We start from the raw sequence: 21,759 nt of genomic DNA, 5'->3' as shown, positions 1-21,759 counted from the left end.
ATGTCGGCTGCTTTTACAACTGAGATGACACTTCTCAGATATGAATGTCAAGAGAATGTGTAATTGTGGCGCATTGAAAGTACGTGGAATCAATCTACTTCCGGTCGCATACACTATTTATGGGGGTTTCCTACATGTTTTGCGTGGACGACGGGGGAGTAGTTAAGTTAATTTATGTAACATAGAATTAAACATAAACTGAGACGTTGAAACCTTTATTATTGAGATCAAAAAATAAAACTACATGTTAAAGTGGCATTTACACAAAGTATATGTTATTAAACAGATGGACACATGAATTCGATAGAGGGCGTCTCTCGGGTTTCTCATTCTGTGTGTCAATGCAATTCCATTGCACTATAGTTATGCCCGTGTAAAGAACTGCTCCGCTGTTATCAGGCGATTAAACATGATGACGATCCAAGTACTCCAGTGATTGCCACTCAAAGCTATAGAAGGAAAACATACATACTGTAAATACATTGAATATCCACGCAGTTCAAAGTTGGATTTCGTTATTTTCGTGAAATAAACTGCATTGACGTGAACATGTTAAATTATCATTAAACGCATTGTTTCCAGTCAAATGCGAGAAATTTAAAACCCGGGGACATATGTCCAAAAAATAAAAAAAATAGTGAAATCGAATACCAGAGAAAATTCTTGCTTTCGCTGTAATCGTATAGTACTACTTAACTTCGTTATCTGTAACAGTGTGTCTGGTTGCCAGGGCAAGCCTGAAGACACGCCTAATTTAAATATGTGTTCATATTTTGACCAATCATGAGACGCGAAACAGATTTTTCCGGGGAATTTTCTCTTCATACCAAAAAGGGCATCCAGGCACATAGACTTATAGTGTGAATTAAAAAACACTTAGGGATGGGGCTTATTGTACGCCGGTGATGGGGTTTCATTGTGGGATTGGGAGCCCATTTTCTAGTTTCATTTTCAAACCCAATCAACACAGGTTATATAATATGGCGTCAAATAATTCCATCAAGGTGTTATGGGTTATACCAAAAAAAAGTACCACCTGACAATGAACCTAGCCTCAGATTCGGCATTCCACTCGTAATTAACAACCCCACATTTCATAAGAAACGATGGTGGCAATAATCTGACACTAATGTTGCAGAAATCATGTCCCTCCCGAGTAGTTACAAACATTGCTTCAACGCTGACACTAATATTGCAGAAATCATCCCGACCTCCCGAAGTTTAATTGCCTCTTGTGCCACATTAATTGTCTATTATCTCTACCCAAGTCTTCTCCACTTCTCCACTGTTTTAGCTGGAACTATTTTTAGCTGAAAAGACATATCGTCTGTTTTCTGAGTACTGAGAAATAATTGTAAACTCATAGTTGCTGCTGACATAGAAAGTAAAGTCAGCAAATCACTGGCGGATAAGGGGCGCGCTACCATTGACGTGATCGAAGGCCTGTTCCGCGCACCTCCGGTAGGCTGGGTTTGTCATTTCTATTTGTCAATTTTGTTTTTTGCGGCTGAGGGGGGGGGGCGCCTGGCGCAAATATCACAGAATAAACGATATGGTAAATACTACGTCAAATCAAAGTAAACTCGTACTGCATGCGTTACTCGAACCGGCGCTCGCGTCTGGCACTTAATCGCCTAGCTTCACGTCATTACACGTCTTCACTGATTTTTGATGAGTTGAATGTGTAAAATATGGTAAAAAAAGTATTTTCAACGGATTTCATTTTCACTGATTCATTCTTTCAACGGTAACAGCGAAAATAAAATCCTTCAAGCGGAAATAATGTACTTTACTCTGCTCAGGTTCGCTTTGTGTCATAAATCGATAATGCCATCTAGAACAGTGTTCATGGTGATTAGTAGGGACGCTTAGCATAATGGTAACTTGCAGTACCTACCAAGTACACGTGATCAAAAGCAAGCTGGATAAGACATACTAAGCTTTTCAATTGCATCATCTGTAAAAAAAAAAAAAAAAAAAAAAAAAAAAAAAAAAAAAAAAAAAGCGTAAAAAAACGCCCAACAACAACACCCTACTGGTGACCACATTCAAGGGTTACAATATATCAAATGAGGTCGTGGCATGGTCAAAGTACCGTGTCGTGTTTGGCACGGATCCCATTTGACGCATACAACGCGTATGTATAAAACGCGTTCGGCGATGTGCACAGCAGTGGGTCAGTATTCATTCAATGAAAAATATGGTAAAACGTAAAATGTCACGGTGACCTAATGGGACCCTATGTGTAGATGCGCACTTACACTAGCCCCCAAATGCTGAAAGTCATTGCCTTTTTGAAATCAATATCAGAGTGTCACAAACAATTTCATTCTAACTCGTATTCGCTTCTAGAGTGTTACTTCGTCGGCAGGGTCAGATGCCAGCGCCCTCCGGTGGCAGATTGAAAATCGACTTTAGTGTCTAAACGTGTATATAAAATATTTTCGTACTTTTATAAGTAAATAAATAAATAATTACCATCAAAATCAAATTCAGTAAAATCATCCATAGAAGAGAAACTGAGACTTCGCAGTCTCCTTGGTGACAACCTGTCAACAATTTCTTGAAGATCGACTTCTGTTCTGGCGCCACCTAACGCAGACGACACGGTAAAACGCCGGCTTTTATATCTTCCTCCGTTCAGCTGTCCTATCATCTCATGAATATGCAGTAGCTGACGTAATAGTGACTGATCCTGGTTTTGTAATGACGTCTGAAAGAAAAAGGTGGAAAATTGAGAAGACCCGCAGGAAACCCGGGGTAGTCGGTTGGGTGTACCACCGCATCTTCGCCAGCCAAGGAACGCTTGTTTCGGGTCACCCCTCCAAACTAACCTTTGGCAGATTGAACAACTACAGTGTTTATTTCATAGGCGCCCTTAACGACAAGGAGGAGAGATGCGACAAAAATAAACAGCCAATCAGTTTTTCAAGATAAAAAGCCTCACCGATCACCAAAACCATGAACCATTGAGACATTACTAGCTGAAAAAGATTAGTTTGTTGCAAGAGGACAAGGAAGTGGCAAATCACGAAAATTGTGCAACAATTCAACTCTTGAATGATCAGTTGAGTAGAGTTTTTGAGATTTTCTTTCAGAGTTAGACAGTTTTATTACTTTGTTAAAACATAAATATTTGCCACTTTGCTGACGGAGTATGCCACATACAGCCTGCAACTTTGGCATGACAAATTTTGGAAAACTGGGTGAAAAAATGCAGCGCCATTTTTTTTTGGTTTGGCAAAACACTCTACACGCACGGTAACTAGAAGAATTTTGTAGTACCCATGTACACGTCGCCATTTCCGAATTTTGTTCTTTTAGCTTGCCACACAATGTTACAAAGCATCTGATTGGGCGCCTTTCCAACAGGCGCATCCAATCAAACTTGGCCATTCGTTTAAAATAAAAAAAAATACGTTTACCCATGCTGATCCCGCACGGGTTGGTGGAGTCTACACTATGTCGGCACCAACAAACCATGCGATTTGGACGATGGGTCACGTGTACCAGAGATAGATAAGTTCCATGGCCTATTTTTAGTTACATCTTGTATTCATGACACTGTGCTAGTCGGAGATGTACTGCTCAGGTGATGTATTCATTTGCTACTTGTTAAACTATGTCGAAGACTTATTGTCGTATTCAAAGTCGAGTCATTCGACAAGTTTTCAAACAATCTGAGTCCAAATGCCAATGCGCTTCGTAAACTGAAAACTACATCCTGCAGCACAAAAGAGTAGCTGTTTTGAATTCAGGGGTAAATACTCCATAAATTTGTATGAAACTGAAATCATCTCGGTAATATGATCATTGCCGGTAGGAAGAGACAAACTTACCAAATCACTTCGTAGTTGTTCTAATTTCCCATTTATTCTAATTTTAGCTTCATGGAAGTCGCTTGAGTTCTTAGATTTCAGGCTGTTATCAGAGCATGCGCACTGTAAGTGTTCTGCACTTTTGGGAATGCTATTAGATTGATCGCCCTCGGCGTTATATAAATATTCCACATCATTTGTGTTCAATGTGTTTTCACCTTCACGATTTGGCAGTTTGCAAATACAGACGCTTTCTACGTCAGTTGTATTGTCGATGCTACGATAATTTTCTGTATGTTTCTCCATGTTTGTTCACAACGAAAACTATCAGCTATTTACCTGTAAAAACAAAGATAGATAAAAAAAACACTGTTAGATTAACAAAGGGTGAACAATTTTTAGATAGTTCACAGGCTTGTTTTTCGTGGAAAGGAATATTTTATATATATTTTCCTTATAGCGCTGTCAGTGAATATCATGTGGAGATTCATTCATTCATTCATTCATTCATTCATTCATTCATTCATTCATTCATTCATTCGTTCGTTCGTTCGTTCGTTCGTTCGTTCATTCATTCATTCAATCATTCAATCATTCATACATTTCCATTCTGTTCGATGTGTCAACTATGTGATTATTGAATTAATAACAACAGATGGATTACGTTGTCCATGTTACAATATCCGAATCGACCATAGAAGTAGTCCTGGCCCGCAGTATGTCATCATGATTGTTACCATATAATTTATAGTTTAAGGGTAAACCGTGAGAAGCACGTAGGCACACTGGATACTACAGTGTAATGTGGTCACTTCATGTCATCAACCTACATGTCTGGGCGCATATAAACTCCAATCCTCGATTGGTTACTACTGTAGGTGGCGTGGTTGAGAAAAGTCCAGAATCAGTCACACTCTGTTACAGTTGTTTTTTTGTTTTTGTTTTTTAATATAATCATATAAAATTATTGTTCATCAAGGCAATGCTTCGTATATGTGATAAATAGCCATGGAAACGTTACCAAACACAACAAGTAGGTCCCTTCTTGAGTACAATGAAAAGGGCCATACCGACACTTTCTGTAGAACGTTTAGCTCGGGAAATGTGATTAATATTGTAATTCCAACAAAACAATCCGATTAAATCACAGAAAACAAAGAAAATTAATGATGATCTGTTTGTCTTTTTATTATTTTGAGTATCACTAGAGATTTTTCATCGCTCGTCGTGCGCGCGCGTTAAGATTGCAATTATGTTGAGACTAGCGACTGTACAGGCTTTCTAATGAGTTTTGCGACCTAGTAATCACGTGGTCATGTCAGTGACTTCCAATTATTGGCTGATGACGTATTGCCTCATCGTTGCTATATAGAAATGTATAGAAGATTGCAATCCGACCAAAGATGAGTGGTTGGTGATTGGTGAGGGCGACTCGATAGTAGAAAGGAGGGTTCGGTTAGTAATCAAGTAGAACTATCTCTAAAGAACCGCTGCTATGCGTTCTTTGGGTCGATTCACCAAATATATCTCGAGTGTAAGCGTAGCCTGCCAACAATCCACGCCCGAGAGGGGAGGGGGTAACTAGTGCCCATGCTGAAGTATAGCTTTTCAAAAAAGCTTCTAAACACGTACTTATTTTTGTGAAATTATACCCCTACAAGTGCAGAAACGTAAAATAGATAACCTACTCAAGTATGTGCATACTAAAATCATACTGTTTCCAAGATGAGGTAACATGAATTCATGAGATTCCTTTTTCACACTTTATTACTATATTCTAAGTTACATCCGGTACACGCGTATACGCGTCAAATAACTAAGTAAAACCCCTTTTACGTTTTTTTTTTTTTATTTTTTTTCAGCTTGCGTACCATATTTTATTCATAGAACCCCCACCCTTGGAATCCACGTCCTCGCCGCAAATCGCAACATCACGATGATTCAATTCACTCAATGTTTTGTTATGCCGCCGATCGTAGCGTGTTCAAACACTTGATTGTCTAATTGGTGTGCTGCCGCTGTTTAGTGTTCATCGTTAAGTGTTTCTAGTACGTATATAGCCGATCCCTGCGAGCAAACACTTCAAGTCACCGGTTTTAAGTTAAGTCAATAAGGCGATCGATAGTTGTCCCTGGTCAAAACAATGCGTGATGAATAATTTCTATATTTTGTGAAGTAAATATCGCTCACTGATTGAATACGTGTGGTGATTGTAATAATGATAATACTAAGAAAACATCAACTCAGTCTTTATATATATAGAACACGTAGCTACACGCCCAATGAACGATGACGACCTGTCGTCCCAGTTGACCTTGGCGGACGACCTTAATTTGTAAGCAACAGTTTTAGCTACCGAGTTACAGTGGTATTTCAAACTTTCGTATTTTAGTTTGTCATAGTCACGTGCACAAATCACGTGCGTCCGTTAATTTAAGTTAATATATAAAAACTGTCTAAATGCGTTTCCAATCAATCAATATTAATGATGTCACAAAATAGACACAGGACGACGGTCTTGTATCAATACACACTTGGAGTGTGAGGGAGCAGCTAAGCTGTGTATCAATACACACCTGGGGTGTGATGGGGCAGCGAAGCTGTGTATCAATATACACCTGGGGTGTGATCGGGCAGCTAAGTCGTGTATCAATACACACCTGGGGTGTGATGGAGCAGCTAAGACGTGTATCAATGCACGCCTGGGGTACGGTGTGATGGGGCAGCTAAGACGTGTATCAATGCACACCTGGGGTGTGATGGGGCAGCTAAGACGTGTATCAATGCACACCTGGGTGTGATGGGGCAGCTAAGTCATGTATCAATACACACCTGGGTGTGATGGGGCAGCTAAGACGTGTATCAATGCACACCTGGGGTGTGATGGGGCAGCTAAGACGTGTATCAATGCACACCTGGGTGTGATGGGGCAGCTAAGTCATGTATCAATACACACCTGGGTGTGATGGGGCAGCTAAGTCATGTATCAATACACACCTGGGTGTGATGGGGCAGCGAAGCTTTGCATCAATACACACCTGGGTGTGATGGGGCAGCTAAGTCGTGTATCAGTGCACACCTGGGTGTGATGGGGCAGCGAAGCTTTGCATCAATACACACCTGGGGTACGGTGTGATGGGGCAGCTAAGACGTGTACCAATGCAAACCTGGGTGTGATGGGGCAGCGAAGCTTTGCATCAATACACACCTGGGGTACGGTGTGATGGGGCAGCTAAGACGTGTACCAATGCACACCTGGGTGTGATGGGGCAGCGAAGCTTTGCATCAATACACACCTGGTGTACGGTGTGATGGGGCAGCTAAGACGTGTACCAATGCACACCTGGGTGTGATGCGGCAGTCAAGTATCAATATACACTTAGTGCGTGATTTGAGAGCGATCCTTGTTAGATAAATTCCTATATACCATGGTAACGTGGCTAGTATAATACAACGATGGAGATAACTTATGGAAGAAGCCTACAACACTTCAAAGCCTATATGTTGAATCAACTAATGGCTTGGTCTCATCAGCAAAAGTAGAAAATCGATGTTCAGCATACCACCATTCAGACAACACAGTAACTAAATACTCCACGAAGCACTCCTCTAAATAACTGAAGATCGACTCTCAATAGATTACAAATGACTTGTCAATGAGTAAAAAAGGTGACACTCCAGTATTGCTACCTGGGATAGATTGGAATTCCGGTAATGTAATGGCCAAACCCGGGACAAAAAGATGTTGTTACTATGGTGATATTCAACAACAAGTTCATCGCGTCAAGTGCTCAGTGATATGGACAATGCTTTGCCGTGTAATCAGAGTACCATGGGGCCCAACACCACATAGTGCGTTGCTGTGCTACTCCCACAGTCTGGCTTCATATTTCGAACGTGAGATACATTCTCATAAAAGTGGGCACGGTAGGGTAGTGTGAATAAACTGTATCGGATCAGACACCGCTAACAGAGTTCCCAGAAGCAGGGCGTATTCAGCTATGTTTCCCTAGTTTGAGAGAAAACGCCGCCCACAGAAACATATCTATCACGCAGCACTTGTTATTTAATGGATGATTATTGCGTGCCTGTGAAACACTTTCATGCTGATCTTGCAATAAAAAAATCCTGTGACAAATATCGTGATACACAAAGTGTGCAAAACCACTTAATTAACACTTCACCTATAATCGTTAACCCAAAACTATACAGGCAAATAACGTATGTAACTTGTAGTTTAGGCATTCGCGTCCACAAAACGATAAATCAGATGAATACCGAATGACAAGTGGCATTGGCGTAAGTGTTAAATTGTGAGGCAGTTAAGAAACTAGCTAGCGGAAATAATAAATGCCTCAGTGATGTATTACCAATCTTAATTACTAGTATACTGTAAATATGCCATAATCGGTAACAATTTTAATTACAATACAAGCTATGGTGAATTGATTGAAGATAAATATACATACTTAATCTTGCCGAGACGTGTTTTGATGAATCGAGAAATAGAGGCTGGTGTAGGAGACCACGTTAGGAACATTGGAAGCGCCACTCAATCGTCGTGTATGGGTATTTTGCAGTGATCCCGGAGTTCTACCCGACTGTGTTCAGGAGTGTAGCAACTCTACGGTTACAACAACATGCATCATACTCGACTCCGTACTGTGGGTTAAACCATTCCATGTGAGGGGTGTTTGCACGAGTAGCGCATCGAGTACCTCTATCAGTGGTGGGTGTTGAATGTCACGTACGGAGTTATATCAACAGGTGTTGAAATAATAAACTATATTTTATCAATCATTTATTAAATCATTAACAAAGTGGTATAAATGTTTACATTAATATATCACTCAAGGTAAATACAAATATAGTATGACGTCATATGACTCGTGATATATTCGCGAACGAGAATTTCATGAGAATGTTTGCTTACAATGCAACTCATAATTACCGTGGTAACACGAACCCCATGTAATTTAATTTAATTAAGAAATAATGAAATTTAATGCCAGTAAAAATATTATTATCAAAGCATCCAGTTATTTAATGTCTACGTGAAAATATGGTACTTTGGTATAGAGGGTCACATTGTAATCGGACGCGTTCAGTCTATCAGTGTGTTACCAGCCAGGGAGAAAGTAAGTAAGATTATGGATGAGAAATGGATGAAGAGGAGAGAAGTAATGACGAAATTGCGACGTGGGCGCTTTCAAACCTCGTCCAGGTCGAGCCGTTTCCACGCCAATAAAATTGCGAAATTTCGAGTGTAAAGTGCAAGTCGTCGCTCCGTGTAACACGTGTAATATACATCGTTTGTTTACACGGAATTTGAACACGCCCTGCTACTTCACGCGGACTGCGGACTGAGGGAAGTCTACTAACTGAACGGCGTATACGCGGGAAGTCTGCTAACTGAACGGCGTATACGACGGGAAGTCTGCTAACTGAACGGCGTATACGGCGGGAAGTCTGCTAACTGAACGGTGTATACGGCGGGAAGTCTGCTAACTGAACGGCGTGTACTGCAAGAAGCATTCTAATTGGACACCGTATGCCGCAGTAAGGCTGCTGACTAAACGACCTATACTTCTGCAATTCTGCTAACTAATTAAAGTTAATGAGACGTATGCTGCCAACTTGAGTAGGTGATATAACTGTGGCATGTATACATTCTGACGTCACGTTTGTCTATATAAACAGAAAATCAAAACAACATCGGATATTTATCATTGGATTCTATGAAAACATAGAACTTTGTTTTCACTCCAGCAGGAAGTGACGTAGTACGTGTTGTTATGCATGTAGGTGAGAGGAAATCGAAGACATTCGTGATTTCCGCATTATTCATATTTTTCAGATTATACAAAATATAGTTAGTACAACCTTTTGTAGGTTAAGTAACTTCCATTTTTTGTCAGATGGGGGTTAGGACATGCGTTCACAATAGACCAGTCTATTTCGTGAAATAACGGCTACAATAATCATGATATAAGGTTATTACGAAGATACCTCAAAGTATGCACGAAGACAGTACAGCGGCAGTTTCGACCGACGCGCAGCGGAGGTCGATGCGACAGCGTACTGTCTGAGTGCATACTTTGAGGTATCTTCGTAATAACCTTATTATTATACATTTTTTCCTTCCAATGATACATCATGGGAATGCCGAAATCCAAAAAGTTTAGAACAGAATCAGCGAACTTATTTGTGTGGAGTCCGGTCAAATCCTGGTGGCAGCCATGTTTGTTTTTATTATTAGAGGACGCTTACACGCGTAATCATTCCATATTTGGAATTCGCATTTCCTAATATGGTAGTATGAAAATACCCCGTAAAATACCGCAAAATTACGGCACGCTGTAACTTATGGCGTTACGGTGACAGATGTATAATAATGTTATATAATATTACATTCTGGTTGTCACGACATCAGTCTGTTCTGGTGATAAATATCAAATATATTGTTCACGTGACTAGAATGAATCTCATTATAATGTGTACCGGTTGGGGGGGGGGGCATTGGTAAAGCATTGCAGTTCAATTAGCCGCATATAGCTACCGTGACCACAAAGTACTTAAGCATAAAGAAGGCCACCTGGACGATATTAAGAATCGCATTCAATATAGTTTACTGCTGATCGTGAAACCTATTTATTCAATTGTATCGCCCAGGGCACAATGGGTGTGATAGGTGACGGGCGGGGCACACACTCGTCAATCGGCCCGTCATCAATAACCCAAGGCCGCCTCATTACAGTGAATACTGGCCCGTAGTTTGGGGGGTTCGGGGGGTTCGGTCGAACCCCCTAAATTTTGGAAGTGAATAGATTTATGATCGTAGATTAGAACATAATAAAACAAACAGTATTAATTAAAATAATTATCATCGTTTAAATAACTTGACTCAGTGAGGTAACTATCAGACTCGACAACGAGCTTTAAATGTCAATCGTGAAGTTACGCCGTCTCAGTTCAACAGCAGCCAATCAAAACAGGCTGTTATAAATGGGCAAGCTTTTATTCGGTGATTCCGCGATGGTGTAATGAAGATCGCGTTCAAGCAGCTGATGTTAAATATTAAAGCAACATTGAAACAATAATGTAATGGTAGTCACTCTCTGAAAGATGTGGTGGTCCTGAATAGGTTCGTTTGTCTTGTGCTAGTGTTCGCTCAGTTAGTAAAGTGTGGGGTTCGAACGGGATTGAGACGACAACACGACACTGTACTTTCATATTGGTTCATTAGTTTTGTATTCTTCAAGTTAATGATGGCATATATACTGTTTTGTTCTAAGTGTATCAGCCAAATGTAGTAAACATATTGTATTAGTACGTGTAGCATGTGTTATTGGACATAGTGTACAGCTAAGAATTGAAAACATCATTAAAAAAATGACGAAGATTTATCATCACGAGTTGAAAGTTGGTTGAAGAGCTTCTTGCAGCCAAAAAATTATCCCACAGTGTTGCTTCAGCACTGAAACTATGCGATAAATCATATTTTTCAAACATATTTTTTTTACACGTTTTTTTTTTTTTTGATGTCATAGAAAATTTTCTATATTTTTAGTGGGTTCATAAAAAGGAGAAGTTTATTGAGACCGCTGCTAAACTGCTACTATATGCATATTATTTTACCGCCATCTAAAAACAGATTTACAATGAACCAATACATTTACATACTGTAAGAAACTTGGTAGTATGCCATTGGTTAGTGCATTTAATTTGTTTGATGCAATCACCGTGCCAGCTATTTCTTATGGTAGCGATATGGGGGTACCAAAATTCGGAAATCGAGAGGGTACAGACAACATGTTGCAGTTATCTACTTAGCATTAATAGTTGTACAAACAATGTAGCGATGTTGGACGAATGTAGAAGGCTGCCATTATGCTGTGGTTATTTCAAGCGTTGTATCTTATATTGGTTAAAATTAAATAATAAATAGCTGGAACCCCAAAACATGTTATATCATAATAACCAAACAAAAGTATCATTGGCGGATATTACCTGGGAGAGCACACGTGGTTTTAGCATTATGGGTTGTCGATGGTCACGTGTCCATCGTAGTTCAGGTGTACTGCCTGTTTCACGATCGTAACTCGGTCAATGAAAAAAAATCATCCATGGTAACATACAATTGTCGAATTTGTGACAGTAGTCCAACTTTTTGGCAACTAATTTTGTTATTTTTTTCAGTTTAGATGCTGATCAAATATTATGCCTAAATAATTATTGGAACAAGGGTCCTGGACAGGTAACAAATGCTCACTGTGGTAAATAACCGTTGTGGTGTAATTAACATATAATGTGTTTTGTGTATATTGATAGTGAGCTGGTTCGTACTACACCATTCACAGACTCTCTGAAAATCATCATTGATATATGAGAAGCGAATAGTGTTATTTTGAATTGACATGGAGATCATTACGTGTAGCCCATTGTAACCCACAGGTAGATCCTTACGCATCCCTTCATAACCCACATGAAGATCATTGCGTATGACTCACAGAGAAATCATTACGTGTAGCCCATCGTAATCCACAGGGAGATCATTACTAGTAAACCATCGTAACCCACGTGGAGATCATTAAGTTTAACCCACATGGATATTATTACGTGTAGCCCATTGTAACCTACAGGTAGATCTTTACGCATCCCTTCATAACCCACATGAAGACCATTGCGTATAACCGCCAGAGAAATCATTACGTATAGCCCATCGTAATCCACAGGGTGATTATTACTAGTAAACCATCGTGAACCACGTGGAGATCATTACGTTTAACCCACATGGAGATTATTACGTGCAGCCCATTGTAGCCTACAGGTAGATCTTTACGCATCCCTTCATAACCCACATGAAGATCATTGCGTATAACCGCCAGAGAAATCATTACGTGTAGCCCATTGTAATCCACAGGGTGATTATTACTAGTAAACCATCGTGACCCACGTGTAGATCATTACGTTTAACCCACATGGAGATTATTACGTGCAGCCCACATGGAGACGTTTAACCCACGTGGAGATCATTACGTATAACCCCCAGAGAAATCATTACGTGCAGCCCATATTAACCCACATAGAGATTATTACGTGTAGCCCACATGGAGACGTTTAACCCACGTGGAGATCATTACGTATAACCCCCAGAGAAATCATTACGTGTAGCCCATCGTAACCCACATGGAGATCATTACGTTTAATCCACAGGTAGATCCTTACGTATAACTCTTCATAACCCACAGAGCGATCATTTTGTGCAGCCCATAGTAACCTACAGGTAGATCTTTACGCATCCCTTCATAACCCACATGAAGACCATTGTGTATGACTCATAGAGAAATCATTACGTGTAGCCCATCGTAATCCACAGGGAGATCATTACTAGTAAACCATCGTAACCCACGTGGAGATCATTAAGTTTAACCCACATGGATATTATTACGTGCAGCCCATCGTAACCCACATGGAGATCATTACGTTTAACCCACAGGTAGATCCTTACGTATAACCCTTCATAACCCACAGAGCGATCATTTTGTGCAGCCCATAGTAACCTACAGGTAGATCCTCACGCATCCCTTCATAGCCCACATGAAGACCAATGCGTATGACTCATGAAGAAATCATTACGTGTAGCCCATCGTAACCCACAGGGAGATCATTACAAGTAGCCCATCGTAACTCACATGGAGATCATTACGTTTAACCCACGTGGAGAACATTACCTATAACCCACAGAGAAATCATTATGTGTACCCCATCGTAACCCACAGGGAGATCATTACAAGTAGCCCACCGTAACCCACAGAGAGATCATTACAAGTAGTCCATCGTAACTCACATGGAGATCATTACGTTTAACCCACGTGGAGAACATTACGTATAACCCACAGAGAAATCATTATGTGTAGCCCATTGTAATCCACAAGGAGATCATTACAAGTAGCTCATCGTAACTCACATGGAGATCAGTACGTTTAACCCACGTGGAGAACATTACGTATAACTCACAGAGAAATCATTATGTGTAGCCCATCGTAACCCACAGGGAGATCTATACAGGTAGCCCATCGTAACCCACAGGGAGATCATTACAAGTAGCCCATCGTAACTCACATGGAGGTCATTACGTTTAACCCATGTGGATATCATTACGTATAACCCACCTGGAGATTATTACGTGCAGACCATATTAACCCACGTGGATATCATTACGTATAACTCACGTGGATATTATTACGTCACAAAACACATTGAGATCATTACGTATAACCCACATGGAGATTAATACGTGCAGCCCATATTAGCCCACGTGGATATCATTACATGTAACCCACGTGGATATTATTACATCATAACCCACATTGAGATCATTACGTATTACCCACGTGGAGATTATTACGTATAACGCACCACATCCCGCATTGATGAATAGGGTAACCTATTATTACCCATTACCTTCTATAGGAAGGCTATTATGTGTATATCTATATCCACAAGGGAACCATTACGTGTAATCCATCGTAGTCCATATGGAGACATTGATATTCCCATTTTATACGTTGACAATTATAATGAACGAATCTGAAATAGAATAGTTATCAACTCACCAATCCACTTTGAGCATAATCCCCGTCTTATGTGTTAGTATTGGCCCAGTTGTGTAGTAATACATACCTATATTATAGTAGAAATAGTTCAAATATTCGGTATGTATTGGTTGTACAACCGTGGTTTCTAACATTGCATAATATAGAAGCTGCGATAATCCCAACCATTTAAAATCTTTTATCTACAGCAGCGAATAATGGATTACGTCATGGTAGCCATATGGATATCTTTCTCCCGTATGCTACGTACTCGCAATGCCCGCCATTGTAAAGATAGTGAAAGTCGTATCCACACCGCCGAATAATGGATTACGTCATGGTAGCCATAGGGATATCTTTCTCCCATATACTACGTACTCGCAATGCCCGCCATTGTAAAGATAGTGAAAGTCGTATCCATAACACCGAATAATGGATTACGTCATGGTAGCCATAGTGATATCTTTCTCCCGTATGCTACGTACTCGCAATGCCCGTCATTGTAAAGATAGTGAAAGTCGTATCCACAACACCAAATAATGGATTACGTCATGGTAGCCATATGGATATCTTTCTCCCGTATGCTACGTACTCGTAATGCCCGCCATTGTAAAGATAGTGAAAGTCGTATCCACAACACCGAATAATGGATTACGTCATAGTAGCCATAGTGATATCTTTCTCCCGTATCCTACGTACTCGCAATGCCCGCCATTGTAAAGATAGTGAAAGTCGTATCCACACCACCAAATAATGGATTACGTCATGGTAGCCAAAGGGATATTTTTCTCCCGTATGCTACGTACTCGCAATGCCCATCATTGTAAAGATAGTGAAAGTCGTATCCACACCACCAAATAATGGATTACGTCATGGTAGCCATAGGGATATCTTTCTCCCGTATGCTACGTACTCGCAATGCCCATCATTGTAAAAATAGTGAAAGTCGTATCCACACCACCAAATAATGGATTACGTCATGGTAGCCATAGTGATATCTTTCTCCCGTATGCTACGTACTCGCAATGCCCGTCATTGTAAAGATAGTGAAAGTCGTATCCACAACACCGAATAATGGATTACGTCATGGTAGCCAAAGGGATATCTTTCTCCTGTATGCTACGTACTCGCAATGCCCGTCATTGTAAAGATAGTGAAAGTCGTATCCACACCACCGAATAATGGATTACGTCATGGTAGCCAATGGGATATCTTTCTCCCGTATGCTACGTACTCGTAATGCCCGCCATTGTAAAGATAGTGAAAGTCGTATCCACACCACCAAATAATGGATTACGTCATGGTAGCCAATGGGATATCTTTCTCCCGTATGATACGTACTCGCAATGCCCGCCATTGTAAAGATAGTGAAAGTCGTATCCACACCACCGAATAATGGATTACGTCATGGTAGCCAATGGGATATCTTTCTCCCGTATGCTACGTACTCGTAATGCCCGCCATTGTAAAGATAGTGAAAGTCGTATCCACACCACCAAATAATGGATTACGTCATGGTAGCCAATGGGATATCTTTCTCCCGTATGCTACGTACTCGTAATGCCCGCCATTGTAAAGATAGTTAAAGTCGTATCCACACCACCGAATAATGGATTACGTCATGGTAGCCAATGGGATATCTTTCTCCCGTATGCTACGTACTCGTAATGCCCGCCATTGTAAAGATAGTGAAAGTCGTATCCACACCGCCAAATAATAGATTACGTCACGGTAGCCATAGGGATACCTTTCTCCCGTATGCTACGTACTCGCAATGCCCGCCATTGTAAAGATAGTGAAAGTCGTATCCACACAATAGTTCTGTGATTTGGCTTATATTTGGGGATTATTTTATTGAAAACACATCATTGTCACCAGCAAGTTCATCTACCCCCTGCTTAGAGACAGAATCAATGACATTATCAATGGAGTCATTTAAATCCCAAGTCAAGGTAACCTACTTGAAGCACGTTTTCTATCTCAATATGAGATGTTATAATGTGTTAGCTGTGATTAGTGTTTTTATAGTAATGTTAGTCGCCTCTAGCAGAACCTCGTCTTTGTCTCCATATTATTCTTCGCCAGTCACGCGCACTAATTTTGACAATAGTGTCCTAATTACTACCAAATCCGTATTTTCCTTTGCATAACATTAGTTGTCTGTCCCTGTAGTGCCAATGACCAGTCACTGTCTACGGCAATTGATCACAAGGCCACGGAGATTGAAGTATATGGTGGAACAGTGCTTCAACACGAACCTGAACGAACATAATTTGTTTCGTTTCGAAGTACCTATCGGAGTGTCCTTTACATTGCCGCAGGTAGATATTTCTACTGGACTAATGATTTTATACGAGATCTGAACAGCCTCTTTACAAAAATCAATACAAATTACCAAGTAAGCGAGAACAAATTAAACTAACAACTAGTGACCACTTTGATTAATAGGTAGATTGCTACTCGTGTTTTTTTTATATGTGCGTATGTTACCTAGTACCAGTGGCAATATTTCTTGCAAAAATATGTCTCAGGCTGCAATTACGAGTAATTAGTCCCCGCTCGGTCTTCATCCGTCCGTCCGGAGTATTATTTCGGAATCCTCTGGAGCAAATCCAAAAGATCGTCTACTGCTGTTAATTTTGCTTTTCGGCCAAACAAATCAATTTGTTCATATTTTTCTTGGGGTCCGGACCCGCCCCGCCCCCCCGTTAAAAAAATGTATTCAATTTGTTTTTGTATAATATAAAAAAATCATTAACAGTCTGGCGATTTTAATGTTTGACCCCCCCCCCCCTCCCATAAAAAATCCTGTATCCGTCCTGTTTCCATTTGGATATCACGAGTCTGGTTGCAAATGAATTCTTGAATGAAGATTTCAGACTAGTATACCAGTAATGCTTAATGTATATGTATTCAAGGTACAGAGGCCTATAAGTACATGTACAAGTAAAATATGTCAAGAATGTATTACAGAACGCTTAATAATAACTGTGTGTGCTAAAATTTACATGGTAACTAGAATAACAAAACAGAACACAAATAAACAGGATTTTACATTACAATAATACTAAAAATCTAACTTGTTGAATCACGTTTCTTAGTTGCATAGAAAATAAATTTGGCAAGGTTTCTAACAACAGTCACATTTAGTGGTGTCCATTTAATGTATAAATTCGTCTATTGTGGGGAAAATAAGAAAATTCTCTGGGAAATATTTTAGAATGGGCAAATCAAACAAAAATGAAATTCATCCTCAAGTTGATTAAGTTTACAATAAACACTATGTAATGGTGTCTACTAGTTTTTACAGCAGATTATGAGACTATGGTTGTGGAGAAAGCTTAACTGACACGAGTAGTCAATGTGTTAAGTTGTAGAAATCTGTTATCACGTTGACATACATCTGAGATGCTGTATATCTCGTGTATATAACCAAAATATTCTGGTTTTTTTCGTGCAAATATAGATACAATGTATGTTAGTCACTTGGTACAAGTTCATTTTTGACCTATGCTCCATTCTCATGCAATTGTGAAACACCTTAATATCCCGCCATGGAAGCATGAAGTAATGACATTGGGTAACCCCATAACAAATAATCTGGCACACACTTACAATACTATATACATGCATTTTACTTGAACATGGATATATAAGTATGAGAAATTATATATCCTATAAATTGCTGACGATGTGATATTAGATGCAAATTTAGAACAGATTTTGATGAAACAGGATTCGCCAATTACTGACCATACACTACAAATTCATTCAGAATCAATTTACCAGGTCACAGTATTTTGCATCTCCTTTTTGATTACATAACCGATATACTTGGTACTTACATTTGTAGCAATACATGTTCATGACAATTCAAATCTTGATCGGAACAAATACGAAAAATTTGTAGTTATAGTGCGTTTTAGCCATTATATTATTTGATCTTAGGCATGAATAACATTTCTATGTAATTGCAACAGGGACTATGTCATTATCAATGGCACATTTTTTTGGTATTGGTCAACAGTACACGTAAACTTGTTTTAGTTACTGTTATCATAATTTTTGTTTTTGTGAAATACTGCCAAATAATGAAAATCACATTTCATCATTAAAACAGATTATATAGGATGTCAATTTGAAAACATTATATCAAATAGTAAATTTAAGAAAGTGGTTGATCACCCTACGTCATCAAGTTCAATTTTGAGATATATCCTTGCCATATGATGAAATAAACGTAAATTGTTCTAAAACATTAACTCTATTTTTAGTGGATACGATGACACCATATTGTTATTAATTTTTCGCTATGAATACTTAATTTCACATATACAAACGAAAATAAATAGTGTTATTTACTGCATATCTAGGTAGTATTAAACATTTTTTTATTTAATCAAATGAGCATATTGTCGACTTAGTCATCATCCGCTTTACTACTAAAAGTCTAGCGTCTTTTGGTGAAGACAAATGAAATTCGAACCCTCTTCAATTCGTATTATCGTGGATGAATAAGACTTCCTCTATAAAGACCATTTCTATAACAGGCTTCTTTTAATTTAAACATTGAATGTGAGACCTACACATATTATGTATGTACACGCCATTTGGATTCGTTCAAGCATTACAAATGGTTATTTTAAACGGCATGGTGTATATGTCCACCATGAGTAATAAACAATGTGTTTCCATTCGTGCAACTACGGGTCCATGTCCGGTAGACTAAACAAGTAAACGATAAATCGGTTTACCTGAAGCATGGATCCGAAACTGAACCCAAGAAATACTGTGGTAGTTGTCACAACGAGTATAATTGCTAATAATGTCGGGCTTAAGGTAGCGGGACTATTATTTGCATACTTGTTTTCATCTTCTAATTGTGACTAAATGACTACAAATAGACCCGGGAAAGTATATATTTTTAGAATCGCCAGACTTCAAGCTTTTCACAAGTGTATTTTGCATGCCCGTATCTGCATTCTATAACGCGTTACTCAATCAAAGGTGAAAAATTACTTTTTCTGTAAAAAAAAAAATTACGCATTTATGCTGGTGATAAGAAGTATTTTTTTCACTTTTCTTAGTTGTTCAATAGTCTGGTAAATTGAATGTGTCTGGTTAGTTTTATTCAAGCAACACGTTTTAAAAAATAGTGTCCTGAATTTCAATTACTGTTTTAGTCGCATTGCCCCCAACTCAAACCACAACTCGTTGGTAAATAATCGATGAAATAGTTTGTCTGGACACATTCAAGTTCCTCTCATTGTCACCTTAAAGCTGTTAAAATTTGTTGTTAATCCGACGACAATAAGTATACGTTATTTTTTGTTAAAGACCTTGTATTTTGAAAAACATAAACTCCTAGAAAACGTCCATGAAGTAACAGCAAAGATTTTCAAGCTTGTTTATCGGCACAATCAATTTGTTTTCCCATCAAGGTCTGTTTTACCATGTGTAGGGACATCCAAATGTGTAAGGCTATTGGAAACCAAAAAAATAAAGGAATGGGATAGCTATAATTGGATAAATTCGGCATATGAAAACACCAAAATCAATGATTTTTTTCAGTGGCTGTGTGACCTTGTGTCTGACACATTCATATGCAAATGACTAATCTGTGAAACAAACAGGGGCGGAGACAAACCACTCAAATGTTTGGAAACACTCATTGTGTGTCAGATAGCTACTGATAACACATCCTAACATTGCTTTATCTTGAGTTTATCTTTGAAACTTATAGGCACACAGATTAAACCTATGTTGTTGATTTTGGAAAACACTACTGAGGCTGCCTTGCTTCCCTTCAGAAAATCTACATTTTAACCAACTTACATGACATTCTATGTTATATTGACTTTATCATATGAAAGTTTATGGTGCATTTCATCAATTAATAAATAAATGTGAAAATCGTAATTTTCAACACAAATAATAGTCTTGCTACCTTAATTATTATTTTGCTAATACCCAATTGTGCTTTGAAGCGCAGTAAAAATTCAAATTTAATAGGATTTAACTTTCACTTTCAGGATTTGAGTTTCAAATCTAAATAATATGTCCGCAATATCAGATTTAATAAAACTCAACTTTTCCTGTAAATGTTCCTTCTTCATTGGTACTTGCATTGTATAATACTATAGTAGCATTACTTGTGACATGATTATTCTGTTTTGGACACACATGTATAATAAATATGTACTTATTGCTCTGTCAAGATGTATAATGCTACAGTCCCATAGTCTTTGTCTAGTTATATCAGTAGGAGGATTTGAAAAAAGAAACCAAACACCAAGACAGGACACTGAGTAACTGGTCAGGACTTCACTGCATGATCCGTCTGAAGAAAAGATACGCTTCCAAGTATCCCGGATGCGACTATGCACCACATCTTGTTTTGCATAAATGAACGCGAACAATTCGTAATTGGAAAATTGTTTGAGAAAGTGAAATGTATGTGTCGATCTATTCGGTATAAAATGTATTAGTTTCAAATAATACATGGTGCATTCCGTGTCTGTGATTTTAGGTAGATATAATAAACCTGTACTTACTACACTATGGAGTGTATAGCCTGGATGTGTTCAGTCATTTATGTTGTGTGCAAGACATTATATAAACTGACTAAGTCACCACATTTACCTTCTTGGAGGCATACATTCATCGGGAAATGGCCACAAACAGTTGTCCCTGAATCTACATTCTATTTAAGCGCGATTAAGTCTACGTTTTGTCAATATTAGGAGATAATAACTCACCTTTGAAACTGTCCAAGACGTCACAGATGTCGCTATTATCACCAGGTACGTCAAGCGAAAGAATCCAAATACTAAAGCCGCCAGAATATGCTTACCGTTCTGTATGCGGTCCGTGTGTCGTCTAAGTAAACAAGTAGCCAGTGTTGACTGCATCGATGTGTTGATGACTTCCGACGTGCTTACATCAACTCACGTCTTTTGACACCTTTCTTCTTGACCCGCCGGTTATCCCATAATAGTCTCTCCAAGATTCTGGTATTGTGTAAGTATTAGTCATTTATATCCACGCCTATTTTGACCTTTGGCATTTATTTAAAGGATACCAGTATTCACGTGACCAGTATTCTGTTGACGACACGCGGTGTAATTGTACATAGTGGTATATTCAGTGTATATATCAACACGTGGCATTTACACCATAAACAAATATGCTGACCCCCCCCCCCCCCAATACTATACGTAATGTTGTTATTCGAAGTGAGGGGCATTTATATGTATTGTGGTTATTGGAGATAAAATGTCACGTGTCCCACCCGATTGATAAGAAATGGTCTCTACACGTGTCTTGTCAGTCATACATATTCC

The 21,759-nt window shown here is 39.0% G+C and overlaps 1 protein-coding gene across 3 annotated transcripts; it reads right to left on the bottom strand.

Annotated features, from left to right (window-relative positions):
- Window positions 1-199: 199 nt before the first annotated feature.
- On the bottom strand, window positions 200-21,385 carry LOC100370890 (uncharacterized). Of its 3 annotated transcripts, none has more exons than XM_006812233.3 (5): window positions 21,175-21,385; window positions 3,840-4,157; window positions 2,479-2,713; window positions 1,898-1,957; window positions 200-449 (listed from the first exon to the last, which is right to left on the bottom strand). In XM_006812233.3, exons 2-4 carry the CDS (start codon window positions 4,122-4,124, stop codon window positions 1,911-1,913), a joined length of 567 nt encoding a protein of 188 aa, XP_006812296.1. In that variant the 5' UTR covers window positions 4,125-4,157; window positions 21,175-21,385; the 3' UTR covers window positions 200-449; window positions 1,898-1,910. The 3 variants fall into 3 exon arrangements, with proteins under 3 accessions (XP_006812296.1, XP_085362716.1, XP_002731386.1); XM_085506590.1 differs by lacking the exon at window positions 21,175-21,385 and adding an exon at window positions 20,971-21,115; XM_002731340.4 differs by lacking the exon at window positions 21,175-21,385 and adding an exon at window positions 8,288-8,442.
- Between the last annotated feature and the right edge of the window lie 374 nt (window positions 21,386-21,759).

This window comes from Saccoglossus kowalevskii, chromosome 12 (assembly GCF_978046115.1).
Source record: "Saccoglossus kowalevskii chromosome 12, keSacKowa6.1, whole genome shotgun sequence".
Lineage (NCBI taxonomy): Eukaryota > Metazoa > Hemichordata > Enteropneusta > Harrimaniidae > Saccoglossus > Saccoglossus kowalevskii.
Note: the sequence above shows the minus strand (reverse complement) of the source record. Positions and strands in the feature narration are given on the sequence as shown.